Source organism: Callithrix jacchus, chromosome 10 (assembly GCF_049354715.1).
Source record: "Callithrix jacchus isolate 240 chromosome 10, calJac240_pri, whole genome shotgun sequence".
NCBI classification, from domain to species: domain Eukaryota; kingdom Metazoa; phylum Chordata; class Mammalia; order Primates; family Cebidae; genus Callithrix; species Callithrix jacchus.
The window spans coordinates 14859624-14881482 of NC_133511.1; the positions used below are offsets into that span (position 1 = coordinate 14859624).

The 21859-nt window shown below is 41.0% G+C and overlaps 1 protein-coding gene across 26 annotated transcripts in view; it reads right to left on the reverse strand.

Annotated features, from left to right (window-relative positions):
- The window catches only part of CADM1 (cell adhesion molecule 1), a 336780-nt gene that overhangs the window by 14363 nt on the left and 300558 nt on the right, over positions 1-21859 (reverse strand). For 10 of the 26 annotated variants that reach the window (XM_035264631.3, XM_002754496.6, XM_035264623.3 and 7 more), the window contains 2 exons: positions 19415-19447; positions 11962-12015 (listed from right to left, as the gene is read on the reverse strand). The exons of 7 other annotated variants lie outside the window; for them this stretch is intronic. In XM_035264631.3, the coding sequence (XP_035120522.1) occupies positions 11962-12015; positions 19415-19447 (87 nt within the window). Of the gene's footprint in view, positions 1-10733; positions 10887-11961; positions 12016-19414; positions 19448-21859 lie in introns of those variants that run through there. 9 more of the 26 variants (XM_035264632.3, XM_035264624.3, XM_078339518.1 and 6 more) reach the window with 2 other exon arrangements.

Genomic DNA, 21859 nt, shown 5'->3' on the forward strand with positions numbered 1-21859 from the left:
GTCTGAGTGTTCACTCTCTCTGTATCCAGTTGCAGAGCCTAATTAAGGAGGTTGAACTGACTATTTGAGGGTGCTCTGAATGACACCTTAAGGCAAGGATGGAGCATCTTTCTACAGACGCCCAGTGACTTTCATTCCCTGATAGATTAGGTATATGCATAGGAAAAGCAAGGTACTCAAAAGCCAGGGCTGCCTCGAGATAAAACAAGGATTATAAGACTAAAGACAAATGACAGGCTGGCTACATTTAGGATGTATGAGGGAGTAAGCCTCAATTTAAAACCTAAAAACCTATTTCAAAAGAGAGAGCAAGGAATAATTGTCCATTGGCACAGACGGTTTTTATTTTATTTATTTAACACCTTGCAATGCAATTAATTTTCCTTTATAAGCATCACTCCCTCAGGATGTCTTCTTCCGACTGAGGAACGACGTGTTTGGCTGGGGAACAACTCCAGAACGATCCCAGAATGAGCTATGGCGATGCAGAATGAATGTATGGCAGTGCAAACAATTTTAATTTAGGAATGTGGCGACATCACCCCTTGCTGAAATCCTAATGGCATCCGAGATTTATAATGTAGTAAAAAACAATTATTCTCCCGTTGATTAATACATTAACATTTTGGAGTGGAAGCTAAACCATTGTCTTTTTTTTTATTGAGTCAAGTACGACACCTCCATTAAAATGATTTACTAGCTGTACCTTACAATTTAAGCACAGCAGCAACAGAAACGGTAAAAATCTTTTAACTTTACATGATTTGTGAAGTCATATGTGAAGGATTTACCATTTGAATCTTTCAGTACAAGAAGCACATGGCCTATAAATCTGTCCCCCTTGCAGTTGCTGGATGCCTAAGAGAAATGCATTTCACCAGGAAGACTGAGAGTGCAAATTCAAGTCAATTTTTAAGAAAGATTTATCTCTGTCTCTCTCCAAAGAACAGAGCAAATCTCTGAAGCCTCCACCTCTAATAATATTTGAAGTTTATCGATCAAGTGTACAGATCCGTGACAGCTAAAGGTAATGGTGCTCTTTTGAGCCGAAACCTGATACAACACTTTCAGCAGGAGGGCATGATTTACACTTTCTATCGATATTTCCAATTCTGCTCTGAGATTAAGTACTGAAGGATGCGGGGAAATAACTCGTGACTGAGGGTTCCATGAAAAGTGCTTTAATTAAAAGAGTTTAAATTTTAAAACGAAGTATTTAAAGTGTTTCATTAAGTTATCTTTGAAAGGACTATAGAAAAACCCAAACCCAAACCCAAACCCAAACAGAAATGCCAAATCAGAGGCAGCAGCAGGTTGCCCAGGACAACAGGATGATGGGAGTTTAATTGGAGAAGGGAGCTGGGTTGGAGGCAGAGTGCACTGCAGCCAATTAGCCCGCTCCGAGCCCAGCGAGCCCCTCCAGCAATGTGTCTAATAAGCTCAACTTGAAAGGTGGTGGAGAGGAATATCCCTTCTAAGCCAAAAGTGTTGCCGACTGCAGATGCTACAGCCCCCATTGTCTTGAAAGTCATTTCAACAAGGCATTTCAGCCAAGGGAAGTTTTTTTTTTTTTTAACTTTTTAGAGACGACAGAACTCGTTGGAAGGGGAGCATTCCCCGTGGGGTGCTGCTGGACACGGGGTGTCTGCTGGAGGAGAGTGCTTGACACACTGGAGATGTTCAGTCCAACTGCACAGAAGCAAAATTGCTCATGGGGGACAAAAGTAACAGAAAAGACAGCAAGTTGTGTTTTCCTTAGGGGGCTGTCAAAATAGGGAATCTTGTGGGAATGAGAATTAACTCATCTCCAATGGCCATGAGCTTCAGATCTATGAAAATTTATGTGTCTTTCAACGCACTCCGTGTGTCTTAAAATTGGGGGAGGAAAACAAGTGAGACTAGATAAGGATGGAAAAGTTAGGCACAAGAGACAAGAGGTGAAGAGGTTCCCATTCTAGGAATATTGAGAACAGAGAGAAGCTTCGAGAAGCTGTCCAGCACAGTTCTAACCATTTAGGGAAAGGCACTCTCTTGTCCACTCTTAATAAAAGACTGCCTCCCCTCCATGCCTAGACACAGGAATATTCTGGAAGCCTACGGGAGGAGGGGGAGGGGAGAGACAGAGAGGCTCTGTGACAAAGAAAAACAAACAAAACCCTCCCCCAAACAAAAAGACCTCACAAGGCATCTATCTGTGGGATTAATTTCTTGAGTCAAAACTATTCACTTGACCTTTGCTCTCCATGAACTTTGAGCTAAATATGCTCAGTGTTGCTATTTTCCCCTGCACTTTGCCCAAATTCAGTTCTAAGGTTCTCGTTATCTTCCCCACCCTCAAGGACATACATATTTTACAGATACTTATTTATAAGGGTAATCTCTCCAGCTATCTTCTGATACTCACTTTGATCAGAAAGTTTACTACCACCAGTTAATCACCAAGACACTTCTCCTGCCTTCGATTACTGCAGATGGACACAGAAGGTAACTGATGTTTAATTTACAAGGAACACTGTCTGTTAGGAGCACCTCGCCGCCTCTTCCCACCCCCACTCCCACCTCCTGGGTTTATGTGGGAGGTGTTTATAATAGAGTTGTGCCTGTTCACTGAGTGCCTCTGTCTCAGCCTTCTCTATGAAAAGCAGAGCTGTTTCTGGAGTCATCTCAGTCCGTTACTTCCATGTGTGGGGAGGGTGGGTGAGTGTTCATAATGCTATGGAGTGGCTCAAGGCAGCAGGGCCGGGGTGAGCTGCTTGCACCTGTGAGCTATGCCTCACTCGTGACATGAAGCAGTCGTGCAAAGATGCTGCCCAGAGGGGCACTCGGCTACTGGAGTCACACGAAAACCAGAAACGTAAGGAAATACCGACCACCAAGAGAAGCATGGCTCCGACCAAGTATGTCAGTTGCTTGACCTTTCCTCCCATTCCCAAGGCAAGGACTCCGACCAATTCCATGAGAAGTTACTTCTAAGTGGAAAGGCTATGGGTTTCCCTATCAGTCACAGATCCTGCTCCTTTAGGGTACAGACCTCTTCCTTCAGGTCCCATGAGATGCTGGCTTTCCTGGGAACATCCTCTTCAGATTTCAGGCTCGTTTTTTGAATCAGGTGGGCAAGGAAACCAGAGGCAGATTCTACAGCTGCCCTCAGCTTGTCAATTGAAAAATAAATGTGGGAGTGGAAAACACTTTTAAACATGCCTGATGCTCAGGCATGTGGACATCTCTTCGGTTTAGCAAGTCATGTTTTCTTGTTCCCTAAGAGGCTACAAGTGTTCCTCTTACTAGTAACAGGTGTAAGAGTGTTTCTATTCTGGGACTAAGCTCTGCTCCATCATCTTGAAAAGTAAAGCCACGTTTTTGCTTGGTGAATGGTTACCAAGGTTATTGCAGCCTCAAAGAACCAAGCATGATGACGTAACACTGTCCGACTGAAGAATCTGATCCAAATCATTTCACATGTGCCCTCAAGTGAGTTAGGCCTAGTCACTGAATGATCTAACTTGCAGATGCGCCATGTAAAGACTGGGAGGTGTTCCTGACAGCTCACAGTTGCCGTACAACCCTCCCTGCCCGTCTTGTCCCATCCTGCAGCCACTTCCATGGCTCCAAGTGTGACAGATAAATCATCAGCTGTTTAGTATTCGTGAGTGAGCTTTTCTTTTGGCAAAAAGCTGAAACAACTTGGCTCCAGGTGAGAGTTTACAAGCTGCTTGCGGAATGTTAAGTTGCCTACTACTGTTTGGGTCACAGCTTCAACAACCCTGGACTCGCTTTAGTCTTAGAAATTGCGGGACAGGAAAATCTCAAAGCAACTCCCAAGAGTGATGCTCCAAACTGCTCAGATTTCTTTACCTTGGGCCAGTTGACCTGGCCCGATCCATTCCTCATGGGCAATATGAAGGGGAATGTTCTAAAGGCAGTAGTTCCCTAGGGCCTGACAAGAAAGGTGACTGCTAGTCGAACTTCGGTCTCCTTTCCCCCTCCTTCTGGGAGACTTTTCTTTCTCTACTTGCTTTCACTCTTCAAAACTCCTTGCCAGAGTCCTCTTAAATGCAGCACTCTGGCAGCCATGCTGCCCGTATTAAACAGGGCTCTGCAAGAGATCCTGGTTTCTATGGCTACTTTACCACTTGGCATGAGATGTGTAGCATAAACCGCCATGCAAATGCCATCATCATGGATCTGTGATAAGCCTACAATGCTCTGCTGCCAAAGCAGGGATCCATGGATAACTGGAGAGTGGCTAGTACATCCTAGACAAGCTCCTGGCAAATAGGGATTTTGGCAGAAGGACTCACTGAGCAGAATCTTCACTGCAACTGCTGCCTGCCCACCCTGAAGCCCTCGGTTACACATATTCCAAGGTCAGTCTTTTTGCCAAAAGGACACCAAGTTTTCTACCTCTGAGGAGTGAAGGGTGACACAGTGATACACAATAAAGTATGCAGCATGAGGCATGGCAGTCACACTGCGCTGGGTCACTCATCTCAAACATCCCTGGCTCAGGCTGGAAGACACATTTAGCAATGTGGTGCTTAAACGCACACCTTTAACTCTTTTCATAGGTCATAAACCACTGTAGCTCTCATCTTTAACGTTTGAGCCCTGGGGAGGTTCTAATGGTATTAGTCCTCCTATTTCTAACGAGGGACGGTTCAGAGGCTCAGCATTCTGCGCTTCCCCCGTCTGTGGATGATGGGAGGGAAAGAACTGTTGCTGACTTTACTGTTGCTGACTTTCTGCAACAGTTTCGTCACTTGGCTCAGTTTTAGTTTCTTTCCTGGGCTGAGATCTTGCTGGATAAGTCAGTTTAATTAAAAAGTCTCAGAATCGGTGTTTGTGATGGAAATGCTGCCTCCAGCTTCCTAGGGTTGTAGGGATTAGTCTGTATCAGAGAAAGCTTAGTGACTGTGATGTCATTTGTTACTTCTTGCTAGGAAGAAAGAAAAAGCCTGGTAGTGGATTTCCCAAATCTGAAGCAAAGCCATGATTTGACCTAAAAAAAAAAATCACACTCAAGAAAACCTGGCACCGTCTGAAAATGTAGCTACCCATTCTCATCTGTGGTAGCTCCCATCCATGGCAACAAAAATAAGTGTGCATTTTAAAAAGCACAACTTTATTACTGAAGGGGAACAAACTGAATGGCATGCGCTGACAAAATGCCACATTATTTGCTAATCCTAATATGTTATTCTTCTTTAAGATTTGCTTTTCTCAGCACCAATTCAATTATAGATGCTACAAATCCTTCTGACATTTAATTCCCTCTTGTCAGAGAGTAGTAAATGTATACAGTACATGCACCGCTTTCCCATTAAGATGTTAATATATATTGGAGCACACTACCCTTTATGCAGCATAACCTTTCTTTTCTGTCTTCTTAGAAAGTGGACAAGAATGAATAAACGTAAAGCAGAAAAACCATGAAGACTCCCATATAGCATCCCAGGCATCTAATACTACACGTCAGCTGCATTCAATTCTAGCAATGTAACTGCATCTATGCTAACGTTTCAAAGGAGCTATGTTAAGCTACTTAAAGGAAAACTGCAGTGATCATCCTCATTGTGCCACCCGGAGCTCAGTATGTGTTCATTTAAATTAGAAAGTCCTGCACACAGATTTTGGCTGTACCTTGTTACTACTTAATGATCAGGACTGAGCGCTCTCTTAGACTATCACTGGCTACACTGCTTTCCAGAAACAGGCATGAACAGGAGATGAGCTAGGAGCTCTCCTGCATGGCCCCCTGGAAAGAGCACTGGACTTGCTGTCATTTCTGGGATAAAACTTGAGCTTCGTTAGTTTTCTCTGTGACTTCAGGCAAGTCAATTAGGCACTCTGAGCCATTGAATACAATTATGGACTTCACAGGGTCATTCTGAGAGGTCACTGTTTGCCTGAAAATGGTAAGTGCCTATCAGGGCTTGGCATATCATAGGGACTCGGTGTTTGCCAAATTTAAATCTCCTGTATTACAATCTAAGAAGGGTTTTTCCAGTTCTTATCACTGACCCAAGGCAAATAATTACCAGTTCGTTAGGGGTAAATGTGGTACTGCATACTTAGCATTGTTCACACATGGTAAGATGCCCAATAAACATTTACTGATTTGAAGTCACCGAGTTCTTTCATTTGTACAGAATTGACAAACAGTGTAACTAACGGCTTAGCTGTCCTCTGTGAAGGTCAAGGCTGTGGGGCTGGCAGCTGAAGGCCGTCTGACTCGAGTCGTGATTCAGGTGTACCATTTGAGTATCAGGATATTAAATACTATTGCCAGCTAAGTATGAAAACAGTGTTTTTTTTTTTTTTTTCTTGTTGATTTTTCCCCTCTCAAATTCCCTGATTTAGGTAATTTAACCATGAGTGGAAATAACTTGATCCAACAGGATGCAAATCCTCCCAAGGAATTTAGCATCGCCAGAGACACTAACAGTTGTGCTTGAGTCCACTCTGCTCATCTCATGAAAGTACAGATTTAGAAATGTGATCGTCTTTTCCACTTTAAGCAACAGGAAGGCACTGAAGATGACACCAGAGTTTTCCTTAAAGGAATACACACCTAATAAAGAGGACAGTTGTCAAGTATTTCCAAACATACATTTCCCACTAGAATCTCTTTCTGGAGAAAGATGCTTCAGTGGACCTCAGGCATTTGGGGGCGTGAGGAAGATGGATTAATGAATATGGTGAAGTCACCCCAAAGCACTGTCCAACCTGTAGAACTAGAATTCACACTTTGCACTGTGGCCTGCCAACTTTTTAATTTGGAAGAAAAGTTCCTGTTTGATTGTCTCCTCCCTTCCCATAGTGGAAACAGGAGCACGTTGGATTATGAGAAAGATCAGCAGCAGGAGGCAGTTCAAACACATTGTGGGGAAGTCGCAAGTGAGCTGGTGTGGACACAATGTGATTTCTTCAGTCTACTGCCTTGTAGGAAACAGAATTTTAAAAGGGAATTTACGTGGTTTAACCTTTTCCAGCCATCACTTTCCCATGGCATGCAGGGTCAACTCAGGGGGAAACTGATCCCATAATTGGGGTAATCAGTGGGACGATAGCACTGAAGTACCAGAGCAGACGTTAGGTCTTCTTTGAGGAGAAAGAGCTTGATTTGACGCTGAGAAAAAATTCTTCCCAGGTCAGTCATCACATTGCTCTATGCCTGATGGGCTGCAGATAGCCTGACTTTGCCCTCATTCCCTGAACTGTGCACACTGAATTGAAAAGGGTCAAGAGGATTACCAAAGACCCCAGCACACAGGAAGCTGTGGATTTCATAGGGGGAATGGTGGCCCCTGCAAATCAAAGTTCTCTATTTCCTCTAGAGCCAGGAAGACCCATGCTTCACTTCTCACTGTCTCCTAAGTAAACCATTTAACCTTTTGGGCCCAATTTCCTCATTTTTTTTTTTTTTTTTTTTTTTTGAGATAGAGTCTCACTCTTATTGCCCAGGCTGGTGTGCAAATGGTGTAATCTTGACTCACCACAACCTCCACCTCCTGGGTTCAAGCAATTCTGCCTCAGCCTCCTGAGTAGCTGGGATTACAGGCATGTACCACCACACCTGGCTGATTTTGTATATATATATTTTTTTAATTAGAGATGGGGTTTCTCCATGTTGGTCAGGCTGGTCTCGAACTCCTGACCTCAGGCGATCCACCTGCCTCGGCCTCCCAAACTGCTGGGATTACAGGTGTGAACCACGGCATCTGGCCAGTTTCCTTAGTTATAAATGGAGACCAACAGCCCTTCCTTAACAATCTTGAGATTTTCATGAAAATCTTCTATAGCTGGCTCATTCTCATCTATCTGGGTCTTCCTGTCCCAACAGCCTTCCCCGGTGAGCTTTTCTACACCAGCCAGCTTCTCCCAGCCCCAGCCCCTCACTTTCACTTTATCCAGTTTTATTATTTCACAGCATTTCTCACTGTCCAAGATTAACTTGTGTTTTGAGTGTGTCTCCCTCACCAGTGTGTCGCTGTAGGAGAGCAGGGGCCCTGGCTCCTGAAGGCCACGGCAGCTCCTGTTGGTCTTGTTCACTGCTGCATCCCTGGTGCCCAGCCCAGAGCCCAGCACAAGGGCTCAAGTAATTTTGTTGAATGAATAAAGATCAAATGAAGTAGTATGTGCAAAAGAGCTTTCTAAGTTACAAAGTATGATGCAGATACAAGTCAAACCATGCCACACTTTAGATTTATGGGCCGTAACGTAAATATATCTATACAGCCCATCTGGTTTTTGGTGTTTTAATACCATTATTGTTACTACTCTACCAAGTGAATAAAATAGTCTGCTTGTCAAATCTGGACCACACTTTATGTGGGGGTCAGTTACGAAAGAGTTCCCCTTAAATGGTACAGCTACTGAAAGTTTCTCATACACATTTCAAACAAGTTTAGCCAGGACTTTAAGACACTCCCAGTAACCTGAAGGCCATATATCCCACAACTCCAGGACTGAAAATCTACATCAAAAGACCTTTAAGTGCTCCTATTAACTACATATAGGCTTTTTTTTGAGACGTTGTCTTTTTCCGTTGCCCAGGCTGGAGTGCAGTGGCGCCATCTTGGCTCACTGCAACCTCCACCTTGGAGTTCAAGCAATTCTCTTGAGTCAACACTCTCCCCAACCACCACCACCAGTAGCTGGGACTACAAGCATGCGCCACCACGCCGGGCTAATTTTTGTGTTTTTAGTAGAGACGGGGTTTCGCCATGTTGGCCAGGCTGGTCTCGAACTCCTGACCTCAGGTGATCCACCTACCTCAGCCCCCCAAAGTGCTGGAATTACAGGTGTGAGCCACTGTGCCCAGATAAATGTAGGCTATATTTTGAAACCATGTCTCTTGTATAATCCATTTAGGTTGACTACAGTTGGTTCACCTAGATTCCTCCTATCACCTAGGTGAGGGTTAGCAGAGCCATTTAGAATTTGCTCACCACCCATGCTTTTTTTTAAAATGGATTATGAGGGAGATGTTGTAGGAGTTTTCCAGATCACTTTCTTGTTTGTAGGGAAAAAGCTAAAAGCATGTTTTGAGGAATCATGACAGCTCTGGAATTTCTTGTCGGTGCCTTTGCTTCCAAAGCAGAAGACTGATGGATTTCTTGAACTGTGCTGGAGGGCCATTTTCTGGCACACTGTATATTTACCACCTCACTCCACTAAACAGTTCCCCAAGGCCCTTCTTCTGCTGAAGGGAGAGAGGCAGTTGGAGACATTTTGAAAAAGTTTAAAAATAAAATAGAAGGATAAATATGCTTAAAGCTATTCTATTCCACATGGGTGGCAATAACCACCAGCTGTCACCAGGAAACAGCAGATGTAATTGATAAAACAATTCGAAACTCTTATGGATCCATCATCAATAAAGTTAACACCCAAAAGTAAATGAAAGGGTTCAAAGTAGAACTGGATAAGCTCCCCAGGCCTGCCAATAATTAAATCACTGAACTACACATGAGCATAATTTCTTTATGCAGATTAAAGAGGAGGATCAGCCGGGCAACTTGCTTTGCTGGGTGGGAATGGAGCACCATATGTTGCTTATGAAATTGTCATTAACTAAGGTAGCACTGGTGTGTGGGAGAGGTGGGGACAAAGGGGGCAGGTAGAGGATAGACCATCATTATTTGGAAGGAAATTGAGTACATAAAGTTCATCCATAACATGGAAAGGATGAAATTTCTACTCTGATGCAGCAGGGAATGGATGATATTATTCATTACCACAGTTTAGCATTAAATGCGCAACACCTACTCTAATTTATTGATGGACTGTTTAAGACGGGTGTTAACCTGTTTGTCTTGTATTATAATTGAATTCAGTCTCTAGGCTACAGAAATTTGAGAAGTTCATCCTTTCTCAATCAATATGCTCCCCTTCAGTGACCCATTTCAAGACAGCTTCATAAAAATAATGTATTTTGTTTTAATAAATTTAAACGCTATGACAGCTGCTCAGTTTTTATTGGTTGTTTTTTCTCCCTTCAGATGTCTCTTTGCTGCTGAGGGAAGCCACGCTCACAATCAATAGTAATTGATTAATCAGCATCCCCTCTGAACAAAGGTGCTAATCAGTTTTTGATTAGTTCATCAAACCAGATGCAAAGGCAGCCCAGCTCGGCCTGATAGTTCATCAGTGTTCTACATGACTTATGGCTCCTGAGCAATATATGACTGCAGTGTTCCTGAAGGGAATGGGGGAGGGGGACAACATAATTATTAATTGAACTGAATTATTATGAACACAAACAGTTGTTGGTTTATTGCTTCTGACTCGGGTGATTGATAGGACTGCGGCAGGGACCCATCTGACACGGCGCAGTGCTGAGGCCCAGAGTATTCCTAACTGATGACGCTGGTGGAAGGGGTGGATGGCTGATTCAGTCACATTTTCCTAAAGAGGAGAGAAATGACTTTTGCATATCTGAGTGATCCTTGTCTGGCTACTGTGCCAAGAGGAATCAGGGCCAACACACCCACCAGCTTTCTTTGAATCTTTGAGAAAATCCAACTGCCAGGGCTACTGTGTCAAAGAGAGTTGTTTTCTTTATGGTCAGAACTGAGACTGTCTAACACCAGAAATACAAGCAGAAATTGCTTACTTCCAGTGTCCCGTTTTAAGCAGGGAGAAGGACTTTTGCACCCTTATTTTAAAAGAAAACTAGGCAAATGTTTTTGGAACTTCTCTATGCCACAAAGAAGAGACAAAAAAGAAACTCTCTTGATGGGCCCACTATTTCTATTTATTTATCTAAATGCATTGGGATTTGGAAATTCATTCATTCATACAGTAAGTGTCAGTTGGGTGCTTAGTACATGACAGGTGTACAGCAGTGATCAAGACCAGCATGGCCTCCTGGAGCTTCCAGTCTGTAGAAAAATAAATCCAACAGCTAAACTCAAACCACATGCTACATAACAGCAAAGTGAAGATATCCCTGAGGTTTGTCAGAAGCACATAGTTGGCAATAAATCTACTGCATTTTGAAAAATTGGCTAGTACGATCTTATTCTCTCAACGGGTAAGACTTACAGTTAAGGACTGTACCTCAACAGCCAACTATTAAAGGGAGCTTCAGTAAAAGCTCCTTGGGAATCTTTCTTTCCAATAGGCGTCAGTAAGTGACTACAGTCCTATGACTTAATTTCTCCACTGCAATAAAAGGAAAGGGCCTTGCTTACTGACTTATTAAGTGATGGATGGAAAGGTTTAAGCTAGAGCTGGTTGGCAGTGAAGTCCCATAACATCATGGATGCTCATATAATTGTTTAGCTCTGACCACCTTAAATCTCCTCCCTCCCTCCCTTGTAGGATATGCTTCTTATTCTGGATTAGTAACACCTAAATCCTGGAATCAAGCATGAAACCTACTTTTGCAAGAGCTCAGTGTGCTGTGAAGGAGGTCTGAGGTGGATAATTAGTTTACATCATGGTGTGTGACAAAACAGTAGCTCCCCCTCCTCCCTGCCCTTTCCCACCCCTGACTTCTAAGATAACTACAACATGGCTTTTCTAGTCTCCTCCACAGAAGGAGGCAGTCAATACGAGTCATTTGTTCCTTTAAAAAAGATCTTGTCACATAATCCAACATCCTTAAATTGCTTTGCAATGCAACAGAATTTCTCCAGACACATTATACATCTAGGACCTAAACAGTATTTGAAGCCACTGAACAGAGTGGCTTTAGTACAATCCCAAAGGTAACTTGACCTTTCCTGCATTAATTGAATCGCCCCCAATCTGAAATATAAATATCACTACCACAGAGAAAAGAGGTGGGTAGTTGACCGGGGAGGAAGACAGTATTGCCAAAAATTTGTTTTTTGTTAGTCCCAAAACCCACACTTACTGATTGCTCAGCAAACCAAACGGCCATTTTGTAGCCGTGGATAGAGCACCCACAGGTTGGACATTGCAGTGCCTTACCTAATGACTAGCCCTTACCTGAGAGGTCCTCACTGTCCAGTTCTTCTGCGGAATTGGGCAACTGAGTAAGGCCTTACAAGTAAAAACAAATCGTTTTTCTTTTCATTCCTCGAGGGACATAAACAAAACACTTAAGAACTGAGGATGAATTTCTTTAAAAACATGAGCCAAATCTCTTGCTATCTATGTTTTTGATAGTGTGAATGTATTAATCCATAAGTACATTTCTTCAGTTATGTAATTTTGTTATTAATACACAATCGAGGCAGAAAGATTCCTCAGTCTCCACTGTTCAAAGGACATGAAACATGAAGGTGAATGCTTAAAATCACTCATTCATAACAGCATGCAAAAAGAAGAAAGAAATCAATAAAGCCTGATTGTTAGCTGTTGATGTTCTGATATCTCTTAAATACAAATGTATTTAGATGTTACATACTGATGTATGTATGTTTTATTTCGCATCTTACTGTAAATTGAAATCCGCTGCCAATACTGACAAACACAGTTCATTATCAATTTATGATGATCTTGGATCACATATTTCAAAATGGTACAGCATCTGCTAACTGCAGATTGCAGGTTATGCCTTCATCAGAATATCTGATTCGCAAAATGATTTTTTTAAAAAAGAGAATTTCATAAATCAATGGTATCGCTGAAAAATAAAACCCTCAAAGCTGAAAAAGCAGTTAGGTCAGGAGGTAATCAAATGGGGGCTTGAAATGCCTATATCCGAGTCAATTCCAATGCTGGCCAGCTGAGATGCTTCTCAGCTTGCTCTGATTTGAATTAAAAGAGGTGAAGAGGGAAGTAGTGGACAATGGGAGGCTTAGATAGGAGATGGTTTCCACTTCTTTTTGCTTTATTTGTGAGCTGACCCTTTAATGAAGTTTATTTAATAACACAAAATGTTAGACATTCAAGGCGGCTTTACGTGTTCTTTGCTGTTCTGCTCAGAGTCCATCGTGACGGACTGCCTAGGTCCTTTAAGGTGCACGGCAGTTTGCTCACACTTCTCTAGTCAAATCTGTCACTTTTGAAGATGTCCGTGGACCTAATAAACTGCAAGGTCTTTGGAGAAGCATGTTGTGTTTATTTTTGCATCTTTGCCTTCGGCTACAGCCAACCCACAAAGTATATTCTCCGTGAGTATTTGTTGAATTAAAATTTGGGAATAATGCCCAATCAGAGCATTAAAAGCAACCAAAACAAATGCTTTAGAAACAAGTAATGTCAAACTGATCACTATTTTTAAAGGCCCAAATGAACCCAAACAGTCATGTGCAAATGACCACTGAAGCCTGCATTTTGTAAGGTGCTTTATAGAGCAGCCAAATGAACATTGGTAGCCAGATGAATTCTGTGAAAGGAGGCTGACACGCCATCAGCCCTTGAGGAAGAAGACCTTCCATCATGACCCTTGGCTGCTAATACTCAACAGGAGGTGCTGATTAAAAATGGGAAGACTTTGAGCCCACAGGTATTCCCAAACTACAGATTTAGGCAAATGAAGGGAAATCAGTGAGCAATGCAATCAATTGTGGAGGCAACTGAATAGGGATGGTATCATTTGCTCTGAAATCTGATTGGTTGACAGTATTCCTATTTCTAATTGGCTTATATGTTGTATAAAGACTGATGAATACAATTATTTAAATAACTGTTATAAATGGGCAACATAAAGTACTTCTCTGTAGTTAATTATAAATTTGCAGTTCTCAGAAGGCTAATCTCTCACTTCTACCTGGCCCAAAAAATATCAAAGCATCCTACATACGTGCTTGGTGCCCACTGAACCACATTAAACAAGGATGTTTCAAGTAGGTAGCTTTACTGCTGAAGGCTTATTTCCTTGGGGAGGACATTAGAAAGCTAATTAAAAAAAAAAAGACAAATATGTTTATGAAATATCATTGATATGCAAAGTTTTCCATTAAAAAGCAACAGACAGTTGATATACACCTCATTAAAGCTGAAACTGTCATTTTTAATGGCATAAACTTTAAAATATACCAAGTTATCTGGAATCTACTGCTCAGATTATGTTCTAAAGCGGGAAGCCATTTAGGCTAGTGGCGTTAAATTTGTTTCTGTCGCGCTATTATATTGTATGAATCTACAATACTCTGCCATAGTTGGATAATTTCTGAATAAATATAATTAAGAGGAGTTTACTGAAGCACTGGGTGTACAAGAGGGGACAAGCAAAATGTACCTCCTGAAACTGATTTGGCTTAGGTATTTTTCTTTCAAGTTAAAAATTATACACTTTTCATTTTCTCAAAGAAAAAGACAAAGATGTATTTTATGAAGCAGAGAACACTCTTCAAAAGGAGGCTTCACTCTTTAACAATAAGTGGGAAATTACTTCTTGTGTATTCTCTTGAAACTTTCATATCATCCATTAAAGCCCCTTTCTAGTCACTTCTAATTAAAATGTATTCAACATATGTCTTTAAACTTTGTTAAACAAATGAAAGTTTACTTTTTGCCCATATGGGATCATTTTTGAGCAATTAATAAAGTCCTAAGGATGCAAACATGGTAATTTAATATATGCATGATAGCCATCTCTTCTGCAGAGACATGTATTTCATTTTTTCATGGTGCTACAATTGCTATAACATACCCTAAGCCCTCTGAGGTAATGCCTTTGCAGTTGTGATTCTTCCTTTTCAGCAGTAATTGCTGGCTTCTAAAAGTGATACGATGTGGCAGTTTTAAACCAGGGTAAGGAACACCTCAAGAAATTAGAAACAGTAAGAAAGTCTAGAGATACTTAAATAAATTCAAGGTCAAATACAACTTAAATGCTCATGGGCTCAGTTTTTCAGGGTATCATGTTTTTCCCAGAAAATTTAAAAATAGAATGATCAAATAAAATCTCCAGAAAACAAAAACTTAGCCCACTGTCCCTGGTATCATACGCATTATGACAAACAAAGTAGGCGATGGTCTCTCTCTTACCTAAGCAGCATACATCTGATCACTTGGCCATATTATGGGAACTGTTACTTCCACCACCAGCCATGAGTTCAGACGCCCCCGGTAGTTTTAATCTAAAAACTCAGTCATCCTGTTCTTCCTGCTTTGTCAGCTTTTGTAGAGAGTTTTCCCTTCTTCCCATTAGCAGAAATTTGGTTCACGCCGTTAGACAGCAGCACATTGTTTCCAAACTGCATATCAAGGCTGAAACACAATCTTCAGGTCCTGCAGCCATTCGTAAACCTCTTGAGCTTTGCTCTCATGTAGAACATACAATGTCTGCAGAGTCCCGTGACTGAATAACAGCCTTTGAATGCCATTGTTATGTGCTCATACAGAGAGATGTACATAGAGGCACATACACAGATGGTGGACATAGCGGTTGTAGTAATGCGCACTGCTGGCTATGTTTCTTTAAAATGGGCTTAAGAATTTCCCCACAACTGAATATCAAGTATAATAAGAAAATCTTATGTGCTTTTAGAATTTGACCATGGTTTGCATTTTTATAAACGAGTTGGGAAAAGAAAGAGCTATGGGGGCAGTCTCCTAAGGGCTGTGCTTGTAAGGTACGAGCACGTAGCTAGCACAGGCCAAACATTCGGAAGCCAAAACTGAAAATGAAAAACTACTCTACAGAGGGGTTTCCAGCTTGAGTCTTACCACAATTTATACATACTGAATTAAGAATGATTTAAAAACTCATTGGGGATATGAAAATTCATGAGATCATCAGCCTCTACTGTATTAAGAAGTGAAAAAGCAAGAGGACAGGTAGACTTGAAAATAATAAAATGGGGAGGGGCGAGAAGGGGCAGAGAGAGAGAGAGAGATATCTCAAACCCAGAGGAAGCCAGCTGACTGCAGTGCAGCAAAAGCACAAGCACTATTCCAGACCATGGGCATGCTGTCACCCGACCCCTCATACGGGGGAGGAGGGTGGGGAAAGGGAGAGGGGACACACAGGGCAGAAGGAACAAGGCACAAGACACAGAAGCGCCCACATATGAACAAAAACCATCACACGCACCCACACATCAATAACATAAGGACTACACCATCCGTGCGTTAAATCACTCATGCATTTCTCAGACCATGTGGTATCAGGATTTGGCAGAGTGTTTTTTGCATTGCTTAACATGCACACATAACACAGGATTCTTCCTGTCTAGCCCTTAAGGATGAGCTCCAAAAACACAAATGCTCAAGATCCTCATTCAAAAAAGATCCCTTGTGTCAGCCTAGTCTAAAAATCGCACTCTTACACTCACATTTATCTTTACTATCAATTAAATCCTTAAAAACACATTGTAGCTAATTGTCATTTGGCTTTCTTTTTGGAGAAAATCCATTTGATTTTGAATCATGCCCATGCACTTCTAACCTTTCATTACATGCTTATTCCAATCAGATATTGGTAAGAACAAATGGTAACATACATAAACAACTGGTATAAACTTCATACATACTCTAGCAACACAAGCTTGAATAAAATCTTTTAATGAGTCTTCAAAGGGAAAGATTTTAAAAATTACTTTTTTCTTTTCATTTTTATGAAAAAAACCACCCAGAAATATAGAAGGAAATCCAGTATGAAAACTTTTAAGACCAAATAAGATGGCCATAGCTAATTGATCTAATGTCTTGTCATTTAAGTTGCTAAGTTATCAAACCATTCAACATTTCTAAACCCAGATCATCATAACAAACATCTCAAGAGTATTTCCAAATGAATCCAAGTCAAATAGTTGCTGTAACGAAGAAGTTGGATTTTCAGCTAAAATTCACTCGAATAAAATCAGTTCTGTATCATCATCATTTTGGAAATCTTAGATGCTGCTTTGTAATTTCTACCATGTTCTATTACCTTTTCTATCCTGACGACTGACCTGGAAGTTTTTCCCTCAGATCAAGTAAAATTTTAGTTATTATCTGGCTTTCATTACAGCTTCTTTGCTGTGGGTTAAAGAATATGCTGTTTAAAATAGTGGCTGGAGTCCTTTGTGAAGACAAGGTGAAGAATATTTATAAGTGCATTATACAGGGATCAGCCTGCATTATCTATCACTTTTCTATCCCCCTGCAGTTAAGAAGTCAAATTTAAATTATATATATATAAATATATAACATACAATGAATCCCTTGGCTCTAGGTATATTATTCCTGCACTGCTAGTCAATAACATCCTGTTGAGGCATCACTAACTTGAACATCGTCCCCAAACTAATAGGAAGGCAGTTGCTTCTCACAGTACACAAACATCTTTTATTACCTGCCATAGAAATGCTATAAAGTCTCATTCCAAGTGTCTCTTTCTTATACCACAAAAAGAGATCACCTTCCCTTTCTCTCTGCAGAGAAAGACCTGATTAAAACTAGTACTCTAAAATCAGGACTGGCTATAAGTTAACGTCTTATTTTTCAGATTAGGGGACAAGCTTCCTACTTTGAATGGCCTACTCAACTCTGAGACCTGCACCCTCTAGAGTCAGGGAAAAACATGAATTTTATTGAAGGGACCTAGAAAATAGAACTCCAGAGCTATAGGAGATGAATGATCAGTATCTCCAAGGATCTCACAGAATTTAGGAATCTTATCATTACATTATATCAGGGGTGTCCAATCTTTTGACTTCCCTGGACCACACTGGAAGAAGAAGAATTGTCTTGGGCCACACATTAAATATATGAACGATAGCTGATGAACAACAATAACAACAACAAAAAAAAAACACTAAACAATCTCATACTGTTTTAAGAAAGTTTATGAATTTGTGTTGGGCCATATTTAACGTCATCTGGGCCGCATGCGGCCCATGGGCTGTGGGCTGGAAGAGCTTGCATTTTGCTTTGTAGTTAATTATAGGAAGCTCAAAACTTAAACTATCTTTAAAAGAATAGAATAAAATCTCTCTAACTACATTAAAATAACCCTTTGAGAATAATCGATAAAGTCAGGAGGTGCTCAATTAATGATGAAAACTACAAATAACTGAGCTTAATGGAGTGCAATGCCTGGGATGTAGCAAGCACGATGAGGCATCACCTTAGAAAGTGGAAGTTTTATACCTAATTGATTTCTCATGACTGTCAGCGTACCTGGATCCTTTTCGTTATTTTATGAACTTTTCCCTTTGTACTAATGACAAGAAAGGGCAGGAAGAAATAGGAATGGGATGAGAAAGGATGTATTGCTTAGTACCTAAATTTGTTTTGCTTTCTCACAATTTGTCATAGGAAGTCAAAAGATGGGGTGACCTTCCAAGCATCAAGGCCTGACCTTCAAGGACAGCTCCTACAGAGCTTAGAGATTTTCCACCTGGTGAGTTATCAAATGCAGGTCTCTAAGTCAGTCTGTGCCAGGAAATGTTTCTCTAAAAGTTGAATTAACATGGCAGGGTTGGCTGATCACCTCTTGTCATTTAAATGACAGATTTCCACCCTGTACAAAAACATGCAGAGTGATTAAAGTAGGCCCTTTACCAAATAATTCCCTTGGATTCAATTATTAAAATTCAGCCCAGTTTTAAACTAACATATCTTTTCTAAGCAGAATCTTGTCAGGGTTAGATTTGAACTAAGTAATAAAGTAATATACAGAAGAAACATGATTCTCATTTTCTGATTGGAGAGACATAGAAAAGTTAATAGACTTATTCCAATCCAGTAAGTCATTGGTGAGATGGGGAAAAAGGGATCATATTATCTGATACCCCTCCTGAGTTTTACTCACTCCGTTTTTATTGCTTTGTGGTTAAAAACGTGTTACTATTTTACCTGCAAGACACACACACACCAATAACTTTTTAAAAGTCCCAGTTATGCTGTTATAATTGACATATGGTATCATTCTTGGTTTGGAGGAGTTTTCTGCCAAATGCGAGCATAAAGTTAAATGAACACACAGAAATTAAGAGTGAACCATCGAGGGGTGGTGGGGTAAATATGACTAGCAACGTACTTAAAGTCATGACCTTTCTAAAGAAGAGCAATGACCTTCCTTATCATAAGCCCATGATTTTAAACAGGAATCTTCCTCCCTGGTCTACCCTTCCATCTCAACTTCACTGAGCGACACAATGACACCTCTTCAAGGTTTGCCTGGGACTATGGCCTATATACAAATAAAGCAGATATTAACAGTTTTCCCACAAACACTCATTTTTTTGAAGCCCCATGTATTTCAAGGTTTGGTGGAGTTTTGTAAGTAAGGAGGGCTCTGTGCAACTGACTGACACTCCTACAATTCCAGCCACCCAGTGAGGAGAAGGGCTGGTCTCAGATTGCATCCATTGACTACCAAACTCACAACAGAAATGACAAGACTCGACATCTTTTCAAACCTTAAAAAATTATAGTATATTTATGAGATCAGTCTATTTGAAACATGATTTCCCTTGAAGACTACATTTCTCTTTTTCCCAGGCTTGCCTTGCCTCTCAGCAGCGCTGAGAAAGTAGATAAACAGTAATGTGATACCAACCGTGAACTGCTGGTTCTGTCGTCGCCGTTGTGTCTACAGACGGGAACAGAGGATTGGAGGAAGGGAAGAAACAGGAGGAACGGCATGCAAAAAAAGGGAAAATGGAAAAAAATGGAACAGATAATATATGAGCAAGCTTTCAAAGAACATCGCGTGACAAGCAATAATAAATGAAAAGCAAAAAGCATTTGAAGTGAGTTGCACTGTTTTAAGACATGCCTTGAGCTCAAAGCTGCGAGCCAGTGAGGAAAACAGTAAATTCTTTGGTTCTGGGGGTCTTGCCAGGACACATATATTTGCTGGTCAATAGTCAGGTGGACATGCAAAGTGATGAGAAACACCAGTGCAAACTCAGTGGCTGGTAGATGGCTCTTAACGCATCAAGGCTCAGGACTGCGACAGAAAAGCTCAGTCAAAAGGCTGGTTAAACAATGGATTCATACATTCAAACATTGCCTTTGTTTTAACCCAACCCACCCAGGCACTTGGGCTTCTTGACTGCCAATTAGGCATCATTGAATCAATCGCACTTTTACGATCCTTTTACTGCTTATGCTCGGATGCCTGTAGATGAATAAACAGGTTTAAGTTTTCCATCCAGTGTATTATTTCAGCACAGTTTAGCTGAAAAGTTCAATTTACTGGGAGGCCATGGCAATGAACATATCCAAGGTTTTCACAGATTAGTTTCTACACACACACACACAGACACACACACATACACAGACACACACACACACACACACACACACACATTTACTCTAAAGCTCTTAATGTCAAAATTCAAGAGAAGAAGCCTTTCATGAAAACACTCAAGTTCACACAATCTGCCAAATGCCACTTCTAATCATATGACATTCCAAAAATTTAAGTATTCAGCCATCCTTTTGCTCACAATTCAGAACCACGTTCACTGTTCTGAGCTGACAGGAGTCCTGCTTTCATGGCTGGATTAGGTGAGAGTGCAGTTTTTTTTTTTTTCATTGCTAGATGAACTTGCTGTGGAAGGAAATGGGTTTTGTCTCTTTCTTCTTCTATTTCTGATGCTGTTCAAGTTTTCTCCTTCTTCTACCAGGCTTCTAAGCCAGGCTTGCTGTACTTGCTCCTGTTTACAAGAAATTCCTCCAAGGAACTCAAGGAATTTTCTCTTTACTTTTGGCTTCAGGGTAAGTGGAATAAATATCTAACAAAATGTAGGGTGACATTCTTTTTCCAGAGTCATTTTATCACCGCTCTTCTAGTCAACTTCATTCCAATGTCAACCCAACTGGCTATACTTCCATTTTGATTTCAAAACTTCCCAGGCACGTTCCTTCTACCACTCGTTGATGGCCAGAAAGGAATGGTGATACTGAGACAGGAGCTAGTCATGTCTAGTCAAACACTGGTGGTTGAAGTGGAATTCTGGGTTGAAGTGGAATTCTGCAAGCAAGTAGTTCACTGTCCTTTTGTAGAATGCAGCTGTTTAGCTCGTAATTGCTTTCATGTGCTCTGGAGACTCCAAAAGACTTTGTGACTCGACACAGGCAATGTTTAAATGCACTGGAACTTCAAATGAAGCTTTTTTTTTTTTTTTTTTTTTTTTGGGAAAATGAGCCTGGTGCTTCTGATTTATAAATATGACACATGAATTCACACCGGCATTCCCCTTCAGTTGGCATGCTTTCCTCAGGATCCTATACCATCAAAAATTAGATCCCTTCTAAGGAGCCAGAATTAACCAGAAGTCTGAAAGGCCAATGCAGCTTAATATTAATGATAACTTAGTTTCTGAAGAATAGATGAAGGAAAGAGAAACATACAATAAACCGCATAAGAACAAAATACTTACTTACAAGTCTGTGTGCATAAAATAGTAGTAAAAAACAATACAGAAAACTGTACAGTTGAAACACACTCTGCTCCAGATTCTCCAGATTCTCCTGACACAGATGACGTATTTCCTTTGTTGAAACATCCAAGTCCAGCACAGGTACTTTACATTTCAGGGCAGAATCAAATGCCCATTGGTACAGAAACATTTATATGCATGTTAATATATTTTATAGATAGGCATTGGCTCTTTCCAAAAATTTTAAAAAAGCAATAAATACTCTGGCTTATTATTTTTGTAGTGACTCTTCTAATATGCTTTCTTTTCTGTTTTTCTTTTTTTTTTTTTTGACACAGAGTTTCACTCTTGCTGCCCAGGCTGGAGTGCAATGGCGAGATTTTGGCTCACCGCAACCTCCACCTCCTGCCTTCAAGAGATTCTCCAGCCTCATCCTCCTGAGTAGCTGGTATTAAAGGCATGCGCCACCACACCCAGCTAATTTTGTATTTTTAGTAGAGATAGGGTTTCTCCATGTTGGTCAGGCTGGTCTTGAACTCCTGACCTCAGGTGATCCACCTGCCTTGGCCTCCCAAAGTGCTGGGATTACAGGCATGAGCCACTGCCCCCGACAT